Genomic DNA, 24,449 nt, shown 5'->3' on the forward strand with positions numbered 1-24,449 from the left:
TACCCCTGTCTCACACCCCTGCCCCTGTACAGACCAACAGCATCCTTGTCTCACACCACAGCCCCTGTACAGGTGCTCAGCCCCCTCTGTCTTACGCCCCAGCCCCTGTACAGACCATCAGCACCCCTGTCTTACACCCCAGCCCCTGTACAGACCATCAGCATCCCTGTCTCACACCCCAGCCCCTGTACAGACCATCAGCATCCCTGTCTCACACCCCAGCCCCTGTACAGACCAACATCACCCCTGCCTCACACTCCAGTCCCTGTAAAGGTTCTCACCCCCCTGATTTATACCCCAGTCCCAGTCCAGGTTCTGACCACACGGCCCATGCCCCCACTCACACCTCAGTCACTGTAGATTTGCAGCCCCCCTCTGTCTCGCATACCAGCCCCTATAGACTATAACCCCCCCTATCTCACACCCAGCCTCTGTAGACTCTAAGACACCCTCTTTCACACCCCAGCCACTGTAGACTCGCGGCCCCCTCTATCTCACACTCTAATGCATGTAGACTCTATGCTCCCTTCTGTCTCGCACATAGCCCCCTCCTTACCCTCTCTCTCCGCAACCCCAGCTCAGCTCTCACCCTTAGGCGGTTAAACGTTAATTGTCACACATCTATTACCTGGTAGCAGCTAGATCCAGTCCCGGCTGAATGACTGATGATGTCACTACAGTCACGTGACTTCTGTGCGTTCACTTCAAGGGTCCTTAGCTGCAGTGGATCTAGCTGCTACTCGGATAAGGTACTGGAAGGAGGGTGTGTGTGAGGCATAGGAAACCTAATAATATTTATCTGTGTATAATGCACCAGGGAGGTGTTTGTGTGCGAGGCAATGGGAATAACTCTATAATATTATATACCTGTGTTAATAACTAATGTAGGTGGCGGCGATGTTAGGGGCAGCAAATTAGGGGTGTTTAGACTCTGGGTTTATGTCAGGTTTAAATATTACTTTTTTTTTCCCCATAGACATCAATGGGGCTGCGTTACGGAGCTTTTCGCTCCGCGATCGCAGGTGTTAGGCTTTTTTTTTGCCGGTTCTCCCCATTTATGTCTAATGGGGAAATCGTGCACGAGCATGTCAAAGCAGCGCTTGATTTCGGTGCGGTATGGAGCTCAACGCATCCATATCTCCCGCACAAGCCTGTTTTTTTTCTGAACTTGTAATAGCAGCGATTTAGGGGAGTGAAATAACGGTGAAAATGTTGTGGACGTTAATTTCCCTTTAGCACTCAAAACTTGTAATCCGGCTGATATTTTTTAGCAAACTTTTTCCCAGTTATATCACATCCTGTTTGGGGCAACAATGCAGACTGACTTCCTGTGACCCCATCACATATAGTAATAAATATACAATTAGTATAAACAGGTCAGACTTGTACCCATCACCCTAACACACAGACTGTACTTCATCAATTCCTCACTCCCTCAAATACAGCTTGCTCATTGTATCAGCCCCCTCACACCCAGTCCATGTACCAGCTCTCAGCCCCCCTCTGTCTCACATCCCAGCCCTTGTACAGATTCTCAGACCCTCTCCCTCACACCTCAGTCCTATACTGGTTCTCAGTCCTTCTCTGTCTCACACCTAAGCCCCTGTACAAGATCTCAGTCCTCTATATCTCACAGCTCTGTCCCTGTGCAGAATCTTAGCCCCCTCTTCCTCACATCCCATCCCTTGTACAGGCTGTCAACTCCCTCTGTCCCACACCTAAGCCCCTGTACAAGATCTCAGTCCCATCTGTCTCCCACGCAAGTCCCTGTGCAGACTCTCAACCCCATCTGTCTCACATCCCATCCCTTGCACAGGCTTTCAGCCCCCTATGTCCCGCACCTCATACCCTGCACAAGTCTCTCATACCCCTCTCTCTCACAGCCCAGTCCTGTACAGGTTCTCAGTCCTCCTCTGTCCCACACCCCAGTCACTGTGCAGACTCTCAGCCCCCTCTGTCTCATACTCCAGCTCCTCTATAGATTCTTACCTCAACCCCTGTACAGACTCTCAGCCCTCCTGTCTCACACTTCAGCCCTTGTACAGACCCTCAGTCCCCCTCACATCTAAGCCCCTGTACAGACTCTCAGCCCTCCTCTGTCTCACACCCGAGCCCCAGTACAGACCCTCTGTCCCCCTCACACCCCAGCCCCTGTATAGAATCTCAGCTCCCTTCTGTCTCACACCTGAGCCCATGTACAGACTTTCAGCCCCCCTCACACCTCAGCCCCTATATTAACTCTCAGCCCCCCTCTGTCTCATACCCCAGTCCCTGTGCAGACTCTCACCCCCCTCCATTTCACACCCCATCTCCTGCACAGACACTGAGCTACAATCACACCCCAGTCCATGTATAGACTGTCAGACCCCCTCTTTCTCACACCTCAGACCCTGTACAGACACTCAGTCCCCTTACACCTCAGACCCTGTACAGAATATCAGCCCCCATACACCTCAGTCCCTGTATAAAATCAGACCTCTCTCTTACACACACCTGTCTTGTATTAGTTCTCAGCCTCTCTCTGCCTTACACCTAAGCCCCTGTACAAGTTCTCAGATCCCACTGTCTCACACCTCATACCCTGTATAAAACCTTAGCCCCCATCTCTCTCAAACATCCCAGTCCTGTACTGATTCTCAGTCCTCCTTTGACTCACACTTAAGCCCCTGTACAAGTTCTCAGCCCCCTCTGTCTCACACCCCAGACCCTGTACAGACTCTCAGCCCTCCTCTCTGTCTCACACTCCAGCCCTCGTACAGACCCTCAGCCCTCCTCTCTGTCTCACACTCCAGCCCTTGTACAGACCCTCAGCCCCCCCTGTCTCACACTGCAGCTCCTGTACAGACTATCAGCACCAATCACACCCCAGCCCCTGTAAAGACTCTCAGTCCCCCTCTCCCACCCCAGCCCCTCTCACACCTCAGCTCCTGTAGAGACTCATAGACCTATCCCCCTCTGCCTCACACCAAAGCCCCTGTATAGGCTCTTAGCCCCCTCTGCCTCACAGATTCTCAGTCCATGTACAGACTTTCAGCCCTCCCCTCCGTCACACTCCAGTCCCTGTACAGACGCTTAGTGCTCCTCAAATCCCAGTCCCTGTATAGACTCTTAGGCCCCTCTGCCTCACAGATTCTCAGTCTCCTTCTCTCTCTCACCCAGTCCTGTACTGGTTCACAGTCCTCCTCTGCCCCACTCTTAAACCCCTGTACAGATTTTCAGCCCCCTCTGTCTCAGACATCACCCCGCTCTGTGTTACATCCTAGCCCCTGTACAGACCATCAGCACCCCTGTCTCACACCCCTGCCCCTGTACAGACCAACAGCATCCTTGTCTCACACCCCAGCCCCTGTGTAGGTGCTCAGCCCCCTCTGTCTTACGCCCCAGCCCCTGTACAGACCATCAGCACCCCTGTCTTACACCCCAGCCCCTGTACAGACCATCAGCACCACTGTCTCACACCCCAGCCCCTGTACAGACCATCAGCATCCCTGTCTCACACCCCAGCCCCTGTACAGACCATCAGCATCCCTGTCTCACACCCCAGCCCCTGTACAGACCAACATCACCCCTGCCTCACACTCCAGTCCCTGTAAAGGTTCTCACCCCCTGTTTTATACCCCAGTACAGGTTCTTACCACACGGCCCATGCCCCCACTCACACCTCAGTCACTGTAGATTTGCAGCCCCCCTCTGTCTCGCATACCAGCCCCTATAGACTATAACACCCCCTATCTCACACCCAGCCTCTGTAGACTCTAAGACACCCTCTTTCACACCACAGCCACTGTAGACTGGCGGCCCCCTCTATCTCACACTCTAACCCATGAAGACTCTATGCTCCCTTCTGTCTCGCACATAGCCCCCTCCTTACCCTCTCTCTCCGCAACCCCAGCTCAGCTCTCACCCTTAGGCGGTTAAACGTTAATTGTCACACATCTATTACCCGGTAGCAGCTAGATCCAGTCCCGGCTGAATGACTGATGATGTCACCACAGTCACGTGACTTCTGTGCGTTCACTTCAAGGGTCCTTAGCTGCAGTGGATCTAGCTGCTACTCGGATAAGGTACTGGAAGGAGGGGGTGTGTGTGAGGCATAGGAAACCTAATAATATTTATCTGTGTATAATGCACCAGGGAGGTGTTTGTGTGCGAGGCAATGGGAATAACTCTATAATATTATATACCTGTGTATAAGGTACTGGGGAGGGGCTGTGTGTCTGTGAGACAAATTAACTTCTTTATAATATATATCGGTATATCAGGTACTCGTCTCGTCTCTCACACACAGTACTACGTACTCATACAGCGGGTTAGGGACCGGAGCCCCGCTGTAAAGTGAAAACCGCCTTAAAGTGAAACAAGGCAGTTTTAGCTTTCTTTTCACTTGCCAGTGTGTTTAAAAACTTAAAAACATGTTTGAACTAACATATATTAGGTGAACAATAGCGCTAAGTTTAGTTTAACACTAGCACAGCACAGTATTCAATAAATACTGTACCTGTAAAATAGTGACAATCACTGTAGTACAATTTGCCAGAGTATAGCACTGAGACACAGATTGCACTGTAATGCTGTAAACAGAGTGAACAAAGCATAATAAAATGGTGTCAGTCACTTTTCTTGCAATCTCACGAAGATTACAGCACTGTTTTAAAATCCTTGGAGGTTGGACTTCAGCTCCACAAAGCGCTGTATTAGCGAAGCGCTGTAAAGTGAAGTGCTGTAAAGTGAGGTATACCTGTACCTTATATAAAAATATCTAATATTATATAGAGGGGTCTGTGTGTGAGACTATAGGAACCTCTCTATATAATATTAGATATTTTTTATATAAGGTACGTAGTACTGTGTGTGAGAGACGAGTCAATGGGAATATCGCTATAATATTATATACCTGTGTATAAGGTACTGGGGAGGGGGCTGTGTGTTTTTGAAGCAAAGGAACTTCTCTATAATATATATCTGTATATAAGGTACTGGGGAGGGGTCTGTGTATTAGAGAATGTGAATGGGAACCTCTCTATAATATTATATATTTGTATATAAGGTACGTAGTACTGTGTGTGTGAGGCAATTGGAAACGTTCTATAATATTTTATATATGTATAGAAGCTAATGGAGAGGGTACTGGGTGTGTGAGGCAGAGAGAACCTCTCTATAATATTATATATCTGTATATAAGGTACTAGAGAGGGGTCTGTGTGTGAATGAGACAGATGGAACCTCTCTATAAAATTATATATCTGCATATTAAGTAATGGGAAGGGGGCTGTGAGGGGATGTACTAAAAGGAATGACAAGGGTGAATAACAAAATGGAATGTCTATGGACTTTAATGGACTGTAAAGTTAAAAGTGCTATAGCAATAAAATTATGAGACATAGCAAGTAGATATTTACCAGATATGTTCCCTAGATACAGTAGCATATCCTGAAAGTGGGATTATTGCTGATTTCTATTGAATGACAAAATGGGATGTCCATAGACTTTAATGGGTTGTAAAGTTAAAAGTGTCATTCCATAGAAAGCAGCTATAATCCCACATTATTTCACTTTCAGAATATGCTACTGCACACAGGAAATATATCTGCTAAATATCTTCTTGATATCTTCTCATAGTTTTGTTGCTATAGCACTTCTAACTTTACATCCCATTAAAGTCAATGTGCATTCCATTTTGTTATTCACCCTTGTTATTCCAAAGAAAGCAGCTATAATCCCGCATAATATCACTTTCAGAATATGCTACTGTACTTGGGGAACATATCTGGTAAGTATTGATTTGCTATATTGTATGGCTTTGTTGCTATAGCACTTTTAACTTTACATCCCATTGAAGTATATGGGAATTCCATTTTGTCATTTACCCTTGTCATTCATTTGAGAACACCCCACATAGAAGGTAGAGCTGTGTATGAGTGAGACAGAGGGATGGAGCTGTGTATGAGTAAATTAGAGGGAACCTCTCTATAATATTTCTCAAGGTACTATGGAGGGGGCTATGTGTGAGACAGAGGGAACCTATCTATAATATTATATATCTGTATATAAGGTATTGGGAGGAGATGAGTGTATAAGACAGAGGTAACCTCTCTATAATATGTATCTGTATATAACAATGGGCAGGGGGTTGTGTTACTGAGTAATTAAATGGAACCTCTATATTATCATATATTACATATGTGTGTATATAAGGCACTGGGGAGGTAGCTGTGTGTGTGAGTCTGAGGGACCCTCTTTATATTAAATATCTATATATAAGGTATTTGGGATGGGACTGTGTGTGAGAGGTAGAGGGAACCTCTCTAATATTATATTTATTTATATACAGTACGGGGGAGAGGTTGTGTTTGTGAGTTTTGTCAGCTGCGTGTATGTGAGGCAGAGGGAACCTCTCTAATATTATATATATTTATATACAGTACGGGGGAGGGATTGTGTTTGTGAGCTGCGTGTATGTGAGGCAGAGGGAACCTCTTTAATATGCTCATGTAGAAGGTACTGGGGAGGGGGTATATGTGTGAAGCAGGAGAAACATCTCTTTAATATTGTATAAGCTACTGGGGAGGGAGCTTTATGTTTGAGTCAGAGGGAACTACTTTATAATATTATATTCCTGTATATAAGGTGCTGGGTAGGGTGCTGTGTGTGTGAGCCAGAGGAAACCACTGTATAGCTTTAAAGGGACACTGAACCCCATTTTTTTTATTTTGTGATTCAGATAGAGCGTGCAATTTTAAGCAACTTTCTAATTTACTCCTATTATCAAATTGTCTTCATTCTCTTGGTATCTTTATTTCAAAAGCAAGAATTAAAATTTAGATGCCAGCCCATTTTTGGTGAATAACCTGGGTTGTTCTTGCTGATTGGTGGATAAATTCACCCACCAATAAACAAGTGCTGTCCAGGGTAATTAACCAAAAATTGGCTGGCTCCTTAGCTTAGATGCCTTCTTTTTCAAATAAAGATAGCAAGAGAATGAAGAAAAATTGATAATAGGAGTAAATTAGAAAGTTGCTTAAAATCGCATGCTCTTTCTGAATCACAGAATAATTTTTTTGGGGTTCAGTGTCCCTTTAAATCTGTGCATATAAAGTGCTGGAGACATATGGCACCTCTCCATAGTACTGAATATCTCTACATAATGTGCTATAGGAAAGGTGGTGTAAGTGAGGCAGAGAGAATCTCTCTATAATGTTAAGTGTCTGCATATAAGGTGCTGGGGAGGAGGAGTGTGGGAGAGACAAATAAAGGGGATTTAGAGGATATTAGTGATAGAAGTTGTGGATAAATAAAAATGTTTTATACATACAACACCAATGTATCCTACACCCCCTGCAGTTCATCAGCCTTTAGTTTAGTTCTACAGTATAGGAATTTAAGAATTAGAAACAATCGGCTAGATTACGAGTTTTTGTCGGTAAGGCTTGCGGCTCTAACGCTCCTTTTTTTTCCCACCGCTCCCTTAAGCCAACGCTGGTATTACAGGTTTTTTTAAACCTGGTGTTAGCCGCAAAAAGGTGAGCGTAGAGCAAAATTTAGCTCCACATCTCACCTCAATACCAGCGTTGCTTACGGTAGCGGTAAGATGGCTAAACGTGCTCATGCACGATTTCCCCATAGGAAACAATGGGGCTGAGCTGGCTGGAAAAAAAACCTAACACCTGCAAAAAAGCAGCGTCCAGCTTCTAACGCAGCCCCATTGTTTCCTATGGGGAAAGAAAAAATATGTCTGAACCTAACATGAACCCCAAGTCTAAATACCCCTAATCTTACACTTATTAACCCCTAATCTGCCGCCCCCGACGTCGCCACCTGCATTATACTATTAACCCCTAATCTTCCGCTCCGGACACCGCCGCCACCTACATTAAAGTCATAAACCCCTAATTTGCTGCCCCCAACATCGCCGACACTTACATTATAATTATTAACCCCTAATCTGCCCCCTCCAACGTCGCCACAACTATATTAAATTTATTAACCCCTAATCTGCCGCCGCCACTATAATAAAGTTATTAACCCCTAAACCTAAGTCTAACCCTAACACCCCCTATTTATTTATTTTTATTTTACAGTCAATTTTGTATTTATTTTAACTAGGTACAATAGTTATTAACTATTTAATTGCTACCTAGCTAAAATAAGTACAAAATTACCTGTAAAATAAATCCTAACCTAAGTTACAATTACACCTAACACTACACTATAATTAAACTAAACTAATTACCTAAACTACCTACAATTAATTACAATTAAATTTAATAAACTAAATTACGGGGGGAAAAAACACTAAATTACAGAAAAAAAAAATTACAAGAAGTTTAAACTAATTACACCTAATCTAAGCCAAATCAGAGGATACAGCACTCGTGGGACACGGTGGATATATAAAAAATAATATTTATTTGTAAATGTTAAAAAGGTAGAGGCATAGAACAGGGAATTAACCCCTTACGCGTTTCATGCCGCAAACAGGCACTTAGTCATAGGGATGGCCCACGAGTGCTGTATCCTCTGATTTTGCATTGTTTTGTGGCTTGCGCAAAGCCGCGGTTAACTTGCACCTCACGGGGCTGTGTTTTGGAGTTTCCCTTACAGCTAGGCGGCTCACGGCTTCCCTCACTACGTCATGCTCTGCAGCGGCCTTGTCTCTACACCTAATCTAAGCCCCCCAAAATAATAAAATGCCCTAACCTATACTAAATTACAAATAGCCCTTAAAAGGGCATTTTGCAGGGCATTGCCCCAAAGAAATTAGCTCTTTTACCTGTAAAAAAAAATACAATACCCCCCCAACATTACAACCCACCCAATCACCCCTTAAAAAAAACCTAACACTACCCCATTGAAGATCACCCTACCTTGAGCCGTCTTCACCCAGCCGGGCACAAGTGGTCATCCGATCCGGCCAGAAGTCTTCATCCAATGGGGCAGAAGAGGACATCCAGACCGGCAGAAGTCTTCATCCTATCCGGGCAGAAGAGGACATCCGGACCGGGAGAAGGCTTCATCTAAGCGGCATCTTCTATCTTCTTCCATCCGACGAGGAGCAACTCCATCTTGAAGACAACCGGCACGGAGCATCCTTCCAGCACGACGACTAACAACGATTCCTTTAAATGACGTCATCCAAGATGGCGTCCATCGAATTCCGATTGGCTGATAGGATTCTATTAGCCAATCAATCCGATTGGCTGATTAAATCAACCAATCGGATTTTTCCTACCTTAATTCCGATTGGCTGATAGAATCCTATCAGCCAATCGGAATTCAAGGGACACCATCTTGGATGACGTCATTTAAAGGGCCATTATACACTCATTTTTTCTTTGCATAAATGTTTTGTAGATGATCTATTTATAAAGCCCATAAAGTTTTTTTTTTTTTTTTTTTTAAATGTATAATTTTGCTTATTTTTAAAGAACATTGCTCTGATTTTCTGACTCCTAACCAAGCCCCAAAGTTTTATTTGAATGCCGTCAGCTACCTTCTCCAGCTTGGTCCTGTTTGTGTAAAGTGTCTTTGCATATGCAAAAGAGGGGGGAGGGGGGGAGTGTCTTATTTCCCACTTGCAGTGGGCTTTACAACTGCCTTTTCAACAGAGCTAAACTGAAAGCTTCTAAGTATATTTTTAAACCATTTTATACTGGATTTTTATATCAGTATCCGTGCATCTTATTCTTTATAGTAGTGTCTATTACATGCAGTTATATGAAAATGAGTGTATACTTTCACTTTAAAGGAACCGTCATTCGTCTTTAGTCCGTCGGCCAGGAAGGATGCTCCGCGCCAGATGTCTTCAAGATGGAGTAGCTCCTCGTCGGATGGAAGAAGATAGAAGATGCCGCTTGGATGAAGCTTTCTGCTGGTCCGGATGTCCTCTTCTGCCCGGATATGATGAAGACTTCTGCCGGTCCGGATGTCCTCTTCTGCCCGGATAGGATGAAGACTTCTGCCGGTCCGGATGTCCTCTTCTGCCCCATTGGATGAAGACTTATGCCCGGATTAGATGACCACTGGTGCCCAGCTGGGTGAAGACGGCTCAAGGTAGGGTGATCTTCAATGGGGTAGTGTTAGGTTTTATTAAGGGGGGATTGGGTGGGTTTTAGAGTAGGGGTGGGTGTGTGGGTGGTGGGTTGTAATGTTAGGGTGGGGGTATTGTATTTTTTTTTACAGGTAAAAGAGCTGATTACTTTGGGGCAATGCCCCGCAAAAAAGGCCCTTTTAAGGGCTATTTGTAATTTAGTATAGGGTAGGGCATTTTATTATTTTGGGGGGCTTTTTTATTTTATTAAGGGGTTTAGATTAGGTGTAATTAGTTTAAACTTCTTGTAATTTTTTTCCCCCTGTAATTTAGTGTTTGTTTGTTTTTTCGGAATTTAGTTTATTGAATTTAATTGTAATTAATTGTAGGTAGTTTAGGTAATTTATTTAATGATAGTGTAGTGTTAGATGTAATTGTAACTTAGGTTAGGATTTATTTTACAGGTAATTTTGTACTTATTTTAGCTAGGTAGTTATTAAATAGTTATTAACTATTTAATAACTATTGTACCTAGTTAAAATAAATACAAAGTTGCCTGTGAAATAAATATAAATCCTAAGCTAGCTACAATGTAACTATTAGTTATATTGTAGCTATCTTATGGTTTATTTTATCGGTAAGTATTTAGTTTTAAATAGGAATAATTTATTTAATTTTGTTAAATTTATTTAGTTTAATTTAAATTATATTTAAGTTGGGGGGGGTTAGGGTTAGGTTTAGACTTAGGTTTAGGGGTTAATACCTTTAATATAGTAGCAGCGACGTTGGGGGTGGCAGATTAGGGGTTAATAAATGTAAGTAGGTGTCAGCGATGTTAGGGCAGGCAGATTAGGGGGTTAATAAAATGTAACTAGTGTTTGCCAGGTGGGAGTGCGGTGGTTTAGGGGTTAATACATTTATTAAAGTGGCGGCGATGTTTGGTCGGCAGATTAGGGGTTAATAATTTAGGTAGGTGGCGGCAACGTTGGGGGCGGCAGATTAGGGGTTAATAAATATAATGTAGGTGTCGGCGATGTTAGGGGCAGCAGATTAGGGGTCCATAAGTATAATGTAGGTGGCGGCGATGTCCGGTCAGCAGATTAGGGGTTAAAAAATTTTATTATAGTGTTTGCGATGGTGGGGGGCCTCGGTTTAGGGGTTAATAGGTAGTTTATGGGTGTTAGTGTACTTTTTAGCACTTTAGTTAAGAGTTTTATGTTCCGGTGTTAGCCCATAAAACTCTTAACTACTGGCTGACTTTTAAATGCGTTAGAAGTCTTGCCAGGAGAGGGTCTACCGCTCACTTCTTCCCAGACTCGTAAATACCAGCGTTAGGTAAGTCCCATTTAAAAAGATAGGATACGCAATTGACGTAAGGGGATTTGCGGTAGCCTCGAGTCGCAGAAGAAAAGTGAGCGGTAGACCCTTTCCTGCCTGACTCGTAATACCAGCGGGCGTTAAAAAGCAGCGTTGGGACCTCTCAACGCTGCTTTTTAAGGCTAACGCCAAACTCGTAATCTAGGCGCATGTGCTGCAAAACTAACCATAAAGCCTGATGTGCTGCTGAGGATGATGGGAAATAATAAAGATTTAGTTATTTTATGCACACAGTGTCACCCACTGCAGTGTAGTATACAGCGCTATGAGCACAAAATATACTTTTTTTTTAAAGAGGATTAGCACCAATTTGGAAAAGTGCTTTCAAAAAAGATTCAATGCCCTTGAGGAAATAACTCCTGTGCTATTGCATATCATGTACGTTAGTGAAAAATTACTACACTGTAATAAAAATTAACTTTTTTGCATTTTATGTTGTTTTATTTTACTGTATTTGGTTATTAATGCAAACTTTTTTTCTATAAATGCTCGGTCTGAAAAAAACTGCTTATAATTTGTGTAAAAAAAAAAAGCACTGGAATTGATATTTAAACATAAAAATGTGCAACTGGTTAGAAAAAGCTTCAACTCAGGTGTGTCAAATGGCTCAGAAAAGAAATGAATAAAGATCTGCATTTAGTGACATAAATAAAACTATTTAATTGTTAGAACACTTTGTGTGTGTATATATATATATATATATATATATATATATATATATATATATATATATCATCATGTCCCCTGTTGCATTAATCAGTTGTATTTAGTTTAATCTCTTTATGACTAAGTTGAGTGATTGTTGTATGTTGGTTTGTGTATGACGCTCAGATACAGGTATTTGTCACCCATAATGCACAGCATCTCCCCCTATGATAATGAACTCTACATGAGACCCTCTCTCTGTCTCTCTCTCTCTGTGTTTAGGCTCCTGTTACTATGAAGATCAGGTACAATACAGATCACTGTGTTTGCCAGTAAAGAAGAAGCATTATAAGAATATCTGACAAATTCAGTTGCTGAACAAGACAATGTCTGACAAGACCGAGACCCAAACCTCAGACTATCCTGATGCACACGGAGGTAAGCAGGACGTCACATGTATGTCCCCTGGTTTTACTGTATATATGGCAGCAGTGCTTGTCATGAGAGCATACTGAAGTAGGCACAGGAGCGTGCTGTATATATGGCAGCAGTGCTTGTCACAAGAGCATACTGAGGTAGGCACAGGAGCATGTTGTATATATGGCAGCAGTGTTTGTCATGAGAGCATACTGAGGTAGGCACAGGAGTGTGCTGTATATATGGCAGCAGTGCTTGTCACAAGAGCATACTGAGGTAGGCACAGGAGCATGCTGTATATAAAGCAGCAGTGTTTGTCACAAGAGCATACTGAGGTAGGCACAGGAGCGTGCTGATTATATGGCAGCAGTATTTGTCATGAGAGCACACTGAGGTAGGTACAGGAGTGTGCTGTATATATGGCAGCAGTGCTCGTTATGAGAGCATACTGAGGTAGGCACAGGAGCGTGCTTTATATATGGCAGCAGTGTTCGTCACAAGAGCATTCTGAGGTAGGTTGAGGAGTAAGCTTTATATATGGTAGCAGTGCTTGTTATGAGAGCATACTGAGATAAGCACAGGAACAAACTTTATATTTGGCAACAATGTTTATCATGAGAGTATACTGAAGGAGGCTGAGCAGTGTGCAGTAAATACAGTGCTCCAGACACGTGCACGCTTCTGAGCATACTTAGGTATTTTGTCATGGGAAGGAGCTAAATTTGAACAAAGGATACTAAGAGAAAAAGGTAAATGTAATAACATAAAAAGCATTGTTTGTTTCTACCCTAGCTGTGTGCGTCTACAGACAACGTCACTGTGTGCAGCACTGAGGCAGCTAATATTCTGTTACCGCTGGTTACATAAACGTATTATATACAATATGGTGCAGCTCTTCAGTGCTGGGGGCAGAAGTATGTGCAGCGCTGAGGCATCTAATATTCTGTTACCGTTGGTTACATAAACTTATTATATACAATATGGTGCAGCTCTTCAGTGTGTAGCTGGGGGCAGAAGTATGTGCGGTGCTGAGGCAGCTAATATTCTGTTACCGCTGGTTACATAAACGTATTATATACAATATGGTGCAGCTCTTCAGTGTGTAGCTAGGGGCAGAAGTATGTGCGGCACTGAGGCATCTAATATTCTGTTACCGCTGGTTACATAAACGTATTATATACAATATGGTGCAGCTCTTCAGTGTGTAGCTGGGGGCAGAAGTATGTGCGGCGCTGAGGCAGCTAATATTCTGTTACCGCTGGTTACATAAACTTATGGCAGCTAATATTCTGTTACCGCTGGTTACATAAACTTATTATATACAATATGGTGCAGCTCTTCAGTGTGTAGCTGGGGCAGAAGTATGTGCGGCGCTGAGGCAGCTAATATTCTGTTACTGCTGGTTACATAAACGTATTATATACAATATGGTGCAACTCTTCAGTGTGTAGCTAGGGGCAGAAGTATGTGCAGCACTGAGACAGCTAATATTCTGTTACCGCTGGTTACATAAACGTATTATATACAATATGGTGCAGCTCTTCAGTGTGTAGCTGGGGCAGAAGTATGTGCAGCACTGAGGCAGCTAATATTCTGTTACTGCTGGTTACATAAACGTATTATATACAATATGGTACAGCTCTTCAGTGCGCAGCTGGGGGCAGAAGTATGTGCAGCATTGAGGCAGCTAATATTCTGTTACCGCTGGTTACATAAACTTATTATATACAATATAGTGCAGCTCTTCAGTGTGTAGCTGGGGGCAGAAGTATGTGCAGCACTGAGGCAGCTAATATTCTGTTACCGCTGGTTACATAAACGTATTATATACAATATGGTGCAGCTCTTCAGTGCTGGGGGCAGAAGTATGTGCAGCGCTGAGGAATCTAATATTCTGTTACCGTTGGTTACATAAACTTATTATATACAATATGGTGCAGCTCTTCAGTGTGTAGCTGGGGGCAGAAGTATGTGCGGTGCTGAGGCAGCTAATATTCTGTTACCGCTGGTTACATAAACGTATTATATACAATATGGTGCAGCTCTTCAGTGTGTAGCTGGGAGCAGAAGTATGTGCGTCGCTGAGGCAGCTAATATTCTGTTACCACTGGTTACATAAACGTATTATATACAATATGGTGCAGCTCTTCAGTGTGTAGCTGGGGGCAGAAGTATGTGCGGCGCTGAGGCAGCTAATATTCTGTTACCGCTGGTTACATAAACTTATGGCAGCTAATATTCTGTTACCGCTGGTTACATAAACTTATTATATACAATATGGTGCAGCTCTTCAGTGTGTAGCTGGGGCAGAAGTATGTGCGGCGCTGAGGCAGCTAATATTCTGTTACCGCTGGTTACATAAACGTATTATATACAATATGGTGCAGCTCTTCAGTGTGTAGCTGGGGCAGAAGTATGTGCAGCACTGAGGCAGCTAATATTCTGTTACTGCTGGTTACATAAACGTATTATATACAATATGGTGCAGCTCTTCAGTGTGTAGCTGGGGGCAGAAGTATGTGCAGCATTGAGGCAGCTAATATTCTGTTACCGCTGGTTACATAAACTTATTATATACAATATAGTGCAGCTCTTCAGTGTGTAGCTGGGGGCAGAAGTATGTGCAGCACTGAGGCAGCTAATATTCTGTTACCGCTGGTTACATAAACGTATTATATACAATATGGTGCAGCTCTTCAGTGTGTAGCTGGGGGCAGAAGTATGTTCAGCACTGAGGCAGCTAATATTCTGTTACCGCTGGTTGCATAAACTTATTATATACAATATGGTGCAGCTCTTCAGTGTGTAGCTGGGGGCAGAAGTATGTGCGGCGCTGAGGCAGCTAATATTCTGTTACCGCTGGTTACATAAACTTATTATATACAATATGGTGCAGCTCTTCAGTACGTAGCTGGGGGCAGAAGTATGTGCAGCACTGAGGCAGCTAATATTCTGTTACCGTTGGTTACATAAACTTATTATATACAATATGGTGCAGCTCTTCAGTGTGTAGCTGGGGGCAGAAGTATGTGCAGCACTGAGGCAGCTAATATTCTGTTACCGCTGGTTACATAAACGTATTATATACAATATGGTGCAGCTCTTCAGTGCTGGGGGCAGAAGTATGTGCAGCGCTGAGGCATCTAATATTCTGTTACCGTTGGTTACATAAACTTATTATATACAATATGGTGCAGCTCTTCAGTGTGTAGCTGGGGGCAGAAGTATGTGCGGTGCTGAGGCAGCTAATATTCTGTTACCGCTGGTTACATAAACATATTATATACAATATGGTGCAGCTCTTCAGTGTGTAGCTAGGGGCAGAAGTATGTGCGGCACTGAGGCATCTAATATTCTGTTACCGCTGGTTACATAAACGTATTATATACAATATGGTGCAGCTCTTCAGTGCGGAGCTGGGGGCAGAAGTATGTGCGTCGCTGAGGCAGCTAATATTCTGTTACCACTGGTTACATAAACGTATTATATACAATATGGTGCAGCTCTTCAGTGTGTAGCTGGGGGCAGAAGTATGTGCGGCGCTGAGGCAGCTAATATTCTGTTACCGCTGGTTACATAAACTTATGGCAGCTAATATTCTGTTACCGCTGGTTACATAAACTTATTATATACAATATGGTGCAGCTCTTCAGTGTGTAGCTGGGGCAGAAGTATGTGCGGCGCTGAGGCAGCTAATATTCTGTTACTGCTGGTTACATAAACGTATTATATACAATATGGTGCAACTCTTCAGTGTGTAGCTAGGGGCAGAAGTATGTGCAGCACTGAGGCAGCTAATATTCTGTTACCGCTGGTTACATAAACGTATTATATACAATATGGTGCAGCTCTTCAGTGTGTAGCTGGGGCAGAAGTATGTGCAGCACTGAGGCAGCTAATATTCTGTTACTGCTGGTTACATAAACGTATTATATACAATATGGTGCAGCTCTTCAGTGTGTAGCTGGGGGCAGAAGTATGTGCGGCGCTGAGGCAGCTAATATTCTGTTACCGCTGGTTACATAAACGTATTATATACAATATGGTGCAGCTCTTCAGTGCGCAGCTGGGGGCAGAAGTATGTGCAGCATTGAGGCAGCTAATATTCTGTTACCCCTGGTTACATAAACTTATTATATACAATATAGTGCAGCTCTTCAGTGTGTAGCTGGGGGCAGAAGTATGTGCAGCACTGAGGCAGCTAATATTCTGTTACCACTGGTTACATAAACGTATTATATACAATATGGTGCAGCTCTTCAGTGTGTAGCTGGGGGCAGAAGTATGTTCAGCACTGAGGCAGCTAATATTCTGTTACCGCTGGTTGCATAAACTTATTATATACAATATGGTGCAGCTCTTCAGTGTGTAGCTGGGGGCAGAAGTATGTGCGGCGCTGAGGCAGCTAATATTCTGTTACCGCTGGTTACATAAACTTATTATATACAATATGGTGCAGCTCTTCAGTACGTAGCTGGGGGCAGAAGTATGTGCAGCACTGAGGCAGCTAATATTCTGTTACCGTTGGTTACATAAACTTATTATATACAATATGGTGCAGCTCTTCAGTGTGTAGCTGGGGGCAGAAGTATGTGCGGCGCTGAGGCAGCTAATATTCTGTTGCCACTGGTTACATAAACGTATTATATACAATATGGTGCAGCTCTTCAGTGTGTAGCTGGGGGCAGAAGTATGTTCAGCACTGAGGCAGCTAATATTCTGTTACCGCTGGTTGCATAAACTTATATAAAATATGGTGCAGCTCTTCAGTGTGTAGCTGGGGGCAGAAGTATGTGCGGCGCTGAGGCAGCTAATATTCTGTTGCCACTGGTTACATAAACGTATTATATACAATATGGTGCAGCTCTTCAGTGCGTAGCTGGGGCAGAAGTATGTGCGGCACTGAGGCATCTAATATTCTGTTACCGCTGGTTACATAAACGTATTATATACAATATGGTGCAGCTCTTCAGTGAGTAGCTGAGAGCAGAAGTATGTGCGGCACTGAGGCATCTAATATTCTGTTACCGCTGGTTACATAAACGTATTATATACAATATGGTGCAGCTCTTCAGTGCGGAGCTGGGGGCAGAAGTATGTGTGGCGCTGAGGCAGCTAATATTCTGTTACTGCTGGTTACATAAACGTATTATATACAATATGGTGCAGCTCTTCAGTGTGTAGCTGGGGGCAGAAGTATGTGCAGCACTGAGGCAGCTAATATTCTGTTACCGCTGGTTACATAAACGTATTATATACAATATGGTGCAGCTCTTCAGTGCGGAGCTAGGGGCAGAAGTATGTGTGGCGCTGAGGCAGCTAATATTCTGTTACTGCTGGTTACATAAACGTATTATATACAATATGGTGCAGCTCTTCAGTTCGTAGCTGGGGGCAGAAGTATGTGCGGCGCTGGAGGTGCTGCTAATATTGTGATGGTGTCTAGCCGGTACTTCCTGTCACTAGTATCCTGCTTGTCTGTCTGATCTTTCAGGTGCACACAACGCGCTGCTTCCTATTTGCCAGTTTTATGTAGTTCTGAGCCGGCCATTCCTCCTTTTTTAAATTGCACTAATTCTGACTAATTCTCATACAGTGTTATTAGCTATCCAGCTTCCCGGGTTTACTGCATGCTGACACCTCTATTAGGGTCACCTGCTTAGCCCTGTATTGTGTATATCACAAACCACAACTGTTACGTGTGTACAGATACAAAAGTAAATCAGGCAGCACGCTCTTCCTTTAGGTCATTTACCAGAGAGTGTTAGATCAAGGAGTTACATACAAAATAACTACACTTATCCAAGATGCTGGTTTATTTTTACCCATAGCTGGTTCCTGTTAACTTAAAGGGATATGAAACCCCAAATTTTTCTTTTTTAATTCAGAAAATACAAGTTTGAAAAAAGATTCCAATTTATTTCTATTTTCAAATTTGCTTTGTTCTCATGATATCCTTTGTTGAAGAGATACCTAGGTAGGTGTCTGGAGCAGAAAATTGTGCTGCCATCTAGTGCTCATGTAAATGGATAACATTCTTGTAAACTGCTGCCATAAAGTGCTCCAGACACAAACGCACGTCTGATTTTTTTGTGTAATACAATTAGCTAAATTAGGTTTTCACTAATTGTGTAATAAACTAAATCAGAAAGTACAAACTGCTGTTATATAAGTTTATGTTACACCCTGTACTGTGCTCTATCAGGTAACTTCCTGCTGTAATTACAGGGCGTCTAGAGGAAAACCCGGGCACTGGGCTATTAAATGTGAAGGAAGAGGATGAGACAGATGACATGAATAGTCATCAGACTGAAATACATTGCTCCCTCCCTGCCGGTGAGTAGTAATATGTGAGAGTCTGCCGGGGCTGTGCACACAGTTACTTACTGCTCTCCCTCCCTGCCGGTGAGTAGTAATACGTGAGAGTCTGCCGGGGCTGTGCACACAGTTACTTACTGCTCTCCCTCCCTGCCGGCTTGTAGTAATACGTGAGAGTCTGCCGGGGCTGTGCACACAGTTACTTACTGCTCTCCCTCCCTGCCGGTGAGTAGTAATACGTGAGAGTCTGCCGGGGCTGTGCACACAGTTACTTACTGCTCTCCCTCCCTGCCGGTGAGTAGTAATACGTGAGAGTCTGCCGGGGCTGTGCACACAGTTACTTACTGCTCTCCCTCCCTGCCGGTGAGTAGTAATACGTGAGAGTCTGCCGGGGCTGTGCACACAGTTATTTACTGCTCTCCCTCCCTGCCGGTGAGTAGTTATACGTGAGAGTCTGCCGGGGCTGTGCACACAGTTACTTACTGCTCTCCCTCCCTGCCGGTGAGTAGTAATACGTGAGAGTCTGCCGGGGCTGTGCACACAGTTACTTACTGCTCTCCCTCCCTGCCGGTGAGTAGTAATACGTGAGAGTCTGCCGGGGCTGTGCACACAGTTACTTACTGCTCTCCCTCCCTGCCGGTGAGTAGTAATACGTGAGAGTCTGCCGGGGCTGTGCACACAGTTACTTACTGCTCTCCCTCCCTGCCGGTGAGTAGTAATACGTGAGAGTCTGCCGGGGCTGTGCACACAGTTACTTACTGCTCTCCCTCCCTGCCGGTGAGTAGTAATACGTGAGAGTCTGCCGGGGCTGTGCACACAGTTACTTACTGCTCTCCCTCCCTGCCGGTGAGTAGTAATACGTGAGAGTCTGCCGGGGCTGTGCACACAGTTACTTACTGCTCTCCCTCCCTGCCGGTGAGTAGTAATACGTGAGAGTCTGCCGGGGCTGTGCACACAGTTACCTACTGCTCTCCCTCCCTGCTGGTGAGTAGTAATACGTGAGAGTCTGCCGGGGCTGTGCACACAGTTACTTACTGCTCTCCCTCCCTGCCGGTGAGTAGTAATACGTGAGAGTCTGCCGGGGCTGTGCACACAGTTACTTACTGCTCTCCCTCCCTGCCGGTGAGTAGTAATACGTGAGAGTCTGCCGGGGCTGTGCACACAGTTACTTACTGCTCTCCCTCCCTGCCGGTGAGTAGTAATAGGTGAGAGTCTGCCGGGGCTGTGCACACAGTTACTTACTGCTCACCCTTGTAGTTTACTGTCTACTTTATAAGCACAGATAACACAATGAGTTTAACCCTTGTTTAGTTCATGTTATAGTTTTATACTGGAATATAGAGGCTCACGGTAAAAAAAAGGATGAGAGGGAAAAGGAGAATGTGTGAATTTGGTGCTATTGTCTGTGTGGGAAATAAACAAACTGTTTTATAGTAAAGTTAAAAAAAACTAGATCATGTGATATAAAAACTGAATCTGCTTTATTTGTACAGATGAAGATAACGCTGATATAGTGAAAGTTGAGATAACAGAAGATCTGTGTGTGAGGCATCAGCTGGAAGCACCAGATGAGGAAACCAGTGACAGCTTTAGCCCAGGTGAGTGTGCACTTGTGGTGTGTCTGAGGGACACAAGGGAGTGTGCATGTGTGTTGTATCTGATGGACACAGGTTACAGGTAAGTGTGCTTTTGTGGTGTGTCTGAGGGACACAGGATACAGGCGAGTGTGCACATGTGTTGTGTCTGAGGGATATAGGTTACAGGTGAGTGTGCACTTGTGGTGTGTCTGATGGACACAAGGGAGTGTGCACGTGTGTTGTATTTGATGGACACAGGTTACAGGTAAGTGTGCTTTTGTGGTGTGTCTGAGGGACACAGGATACCGGTGAGTGTGCACGTGTGTTGTGTCTGAGGGATATGGGTTACAGATGAGTGTGCATGTGTGTTGTGTCTCAAAGACACAGGCTACAGGTGAATGTGCACATATGTTGTGTCTTAGGGATAAAGGTTACAGGTGAGTGGGCATGTGTATTGTGTCTCCAGGAAAGCGGAAACGCGTCAGATGCCGTAGATCGAGTTCTACTATCCCACACTCCTCTGTGTATGTCCATAAATTTGTAAGTCTTTTACGCTTTACTAATACATTTTTTAAGTGTTTACTTGTTAACTAGTGCGGTCTTTAAATTGTTGCCATTTTCTTGCTCACTCGCTTTGGAACTCTTTTTCTATTATTGTTTCACCACTTAGCTCTGTTGTGAGCATTTGGCATATGCCTGCAGCTGAGGGAACACCAGCTGCCTTTCTGCATGTGAGTGATTGTTCATTATTACCTTTAGAAGTCTCACTGAGATGTGTTTTATGTCTCTGGGACACAGCTTTACAGGTGAGTGTGCATGTGTCTGATGGATAAAGGTAGCATGGGTGTTGTGTGTGTTACAGGTGAGTGTGCATGTGCCTGAGGGATGAAGGTAGCATGGGTGTTGTGCGTGTGTGTTACAGGTAAGTGTGCATGTGTCTGAGGGATGAAGGTAGCATGGGTGTTGTGCATGTGTCTGAGGGATGAAGGTAGCATGGGTGTTGTGCGTGTGTGTTACAGGTGAGTGTGCATGTGTCTGAGGGATGAAGGTAGCATGGGTGTTGTGATTGTACACAAGGTGGTTGTACATGTATGTTGTGGGTTACAGGTGACTGTGCACATATATTGTGTGTGAGTTGCATAGTAAGTGTGATAATCTACTAAATAATTCTCTTCTGTGCACATAGTCATTTTTGGGTCATCTCATGATTTTTCGTTATATACAATAAGAGAGAAATTGATACATCCCATGAGCACTACAAGCAACTTACACATATGCATGTATTCTTACTGTACAGGCCGTATGGATGTGACACCTTCAGATGGCTCAGCAGTTGAGTGCAGAGGAGAACCGTATGTGTGCGATCACGTGAAGCCTGAGCAGGATGAAGTTCCTATAAATATGGCTACAGGTGATTTGTACTAATTAACACATTACCCTCAAACATCCGCCGGATCTTGCCACTGGCCTGCAGTCCTAGCACAGCTTCGCCAGCGAAGTTGCGCCAGTTAAACCCAGAACGACCACAGATGTACAGGGTACGTCTGTCATAAAGGGGTTAAGTAAAAGGAATATTCTGTGATGCTGTCATTTTGTCTCATGTAAATAACAGTTATATTTTCTCAAATGGTTACACAGCAGACACAGGTCAGTGAGCAGCTCATGTATGAATAACTAAGGGCTAGATTACAAATGAAACACAAAAATATAATTACTACTGAGTGCTAAAGCCACTCCAGTTATATCTATAGTGCTTCTATTCTTGTACTCGTATTACAAGTTAAAAGTAAAATGTTATCAGAAGAGTCAAAGACTTAGGTGCATTAATATCTGGAGGTCGTTTATTGTGACCTCGCTGAGTCCCTTTCTGCATAGACTTCTGTATATTTATACACATATAAATAAATCACATACATATACACCTTTGTGCACCAGATCATAAACCATATCCCTTTAAATCACTATTAGAACATTTATTTTAATAATAAACCTTGTTTTTGTATTAAATATGTATAATTATGAGTGAAATACTTTATTTTAATATATTATATATGTGTTTTATTGCGCATATATTCAGGCGTTAAAAGGACAGTAAAGTCAAAATTAAACTTTTGTGCTTCAGATAGAGGATACAGTTTTAAACAACTTTCCAATTTATTTCTATTTAATTTTCTGTGTTTTCTTGGTATCCTTAGTTGAATAGCATACCTAGCTGATGTTTGGTGTCTGCACATAAATGCTTCTTGTCATTGGCTCAGCAGATGTGTACAGCTAGCTCCCAGTAATTCTTTGCTTCTCCTTCAACAAAAGATAACATTTGCTTCATTCTCTTGGTAACAGAAGTACATTGTAAAGTTGTATAAAATGACTCTCTCTCTGAATCATGAAATAATTTTTTTTTGTTTGTTTTTTACATTTTACTTCAGGTCTCTAAAAGCACTAAGTTTCCAGTGCTATTTTGTAATGTGCTCGAGTGTAACACTTATGTCGCCAATGTAATATGAGCGTTAGTAGCAAATTCTGCGCTCTTCATTCAAAGTATAGGGTGCGCTAAATAAATGTCAGCCTCGTTAAAGGGACATGAAACCCTTAATTTTTCTTTCATGATTCAGAGATAGAATGAGGAGCAGAACCGTTAACGTTACCCTTAGGGTGACCTTGTGCACAATCATCATCAGAGACATGAAGCTTCAGATTAGTTTACGCCATACAAGGCCAATGATAAAAAAAACAAAGCAAAAATATAATATTAGCATGATTTAAATCACAGCTTGACTAAATGAAAAATGATCCAAAATGGCCTAGGATTTCTATTTTATACTGCTGAACTATTTTATACCTATTATACTTCCTACCTATATACAAGGACAAGGGGACAAAACACAACAACGAAACAAAAAAAAAAAAAAAAGGGGGGGGAGGGGAAATGGAGGGATGAAGTCCTTAGCTACCAAATACCCAGTAGTACCAGCTCTGAATTCTGGAAAGGGAATATTATATAATCAATCTCCATGGTCGGGAGTGACTTTATAAATGCTGCCCACTTGTTAAAAATTTTTCTAATATCAAGTTCATTAGCTATATCAGTGTCTCGTTGTTCTAATATGCATTGTTTCGTAAGATAATTTTTAATCTCTGAGATACTTGGGGTCTCTCTTGTTTTCCATTTTTTGAAAATTAAATGCCTGGCTGCCCGAATAGATAAAATTATCAGTTTTCCACTAATATGCTGTACCTCGTGTTTTTTTAGGCAGAAAAGGACTTGGGTTAATGATAGTGCCAGAGGAGAGATCTTAAGTGATTAATTCAGCCAGAATTCTAGTTTATACCAGAATTGTCTGATCCTTGGACAATTCCATATTATATGTAAAAGATCTGCGGCTATGAAAGAGCATTTAGGACATTTATTGAAATTTGGGTTTCGAAACTTAAAGCCTTTTTCAGGGGTGAAATAAAATTTATGCAAGAGTTTGAGATGTGCTTCTCTCCAGGTAGCTGAAAGCGTGGTCTGTGACACTTTATGAATGGATGCTTGTATAAATTTAGAATCTATATTATTCTGTGGTAGCATCAGATTCCATTCTTGAGTGGTTTTTCAAGGATAGGAGTTCCCTTGCTAACTCCCAGAAAATGAAAACAAGGAGTAATAGACATAAACCCTTTCTCGACCAATAAAAACCAGCTTTCCAAATTACCCAAGGCCCAGTGCCAGTTTACCTCCTTCGTTAATTCTAAGGCGAAATGTCTTGCCTGTAGGTATGCAAAGAACTCTTTATTGGTGAGATTGAACTAATTTTTAAGCTCCTCAAATGTTTTGACACATTTTTTCTCTTGGTCGATTAAATGCACAATCCTATCCAGTCCTAGTGAGTGCCACCTTTTGAAGACAGTCAAATTTATGCCAGCTTGAAATTTTGGGTTTCCAGTAAGAGGTAAGTATTGGGAGACCCTACAATTTATAGATAGGAGATTTCCTATCTTACACCAAGCCTTTAATGGGTTAAAGAAGGTTTTAAGTTTCTTGATGTTAACTGGGATATCTTTTGGCTCACAATGAATTAGTGCTCATGGAAGAAATGGATCACATA

The 24,449-nt window shown here is 43.0% G+C and overlaps 2 protein-coding genes across 2 annotated transcripts in view; one reads left to right on the forward strand and one right to left on the reverse strand.

Annotated features, from left to right (window-relative positions):
* Positions 1-1,736, reverse strand: part of LOC128657125 (gastrula zinc finger protein XlCGF26.1-like) — a 155,453-nt gene extending 153,717 nt beyond the window's left edge. The window contains exon 1 of the mRNA XM_053711372.1: positions 629-1,736. The gene's annotated coding sequence lies outside the window, so the exon portion shown is untranslated. The remainder of the gene's footprint in view (positions 1-628) is intronic.
* LOC128657126 (gastrula zinc finger protein XlCGF26.1-like) overlaps positions 1-24,449 on the forward strand; it is a 58,350-nt gene that overhangs the window by 13,768 nt on the left and 20,133 nt on the right. The window contains exons 2-5 of the mRNA XM_053711373.1: positions 12,332-12,487; positions 18,695-18,802; positions 20,278-20,382; positions 21,659-21,772. Of these exons, the coding sequence (XP_053567348.1) occupies positions 12,436-12,487; positions 18,695-18,802; positions 20,278-20,382; positions 21,659-21,772 (379 nt within the window). The 5' untranslated portion in view covers positions 12,332-12,435. The remainder of the gene's footprint in view (positions 1-12,331; positions 12,488-18,694; positions 18,803-20,277; positions 20,383-21,658; positions 21,773-24,449) is intronic.

This window comes from Bombina bombina, chromosome 4, assembly GCF_027579735.1.
Source record: "Bombina bombina isolate aBomBom1 chromosome 4, aBomBom1.pri, whole genome shotgun sequence".
Taxonomy (NCBI): domain Eukaryota; kingdom Metazoa; phylum Chordata; class Amphibia; order Anura; family Bombinatoridae; genus Bombina; species Bombina bombina.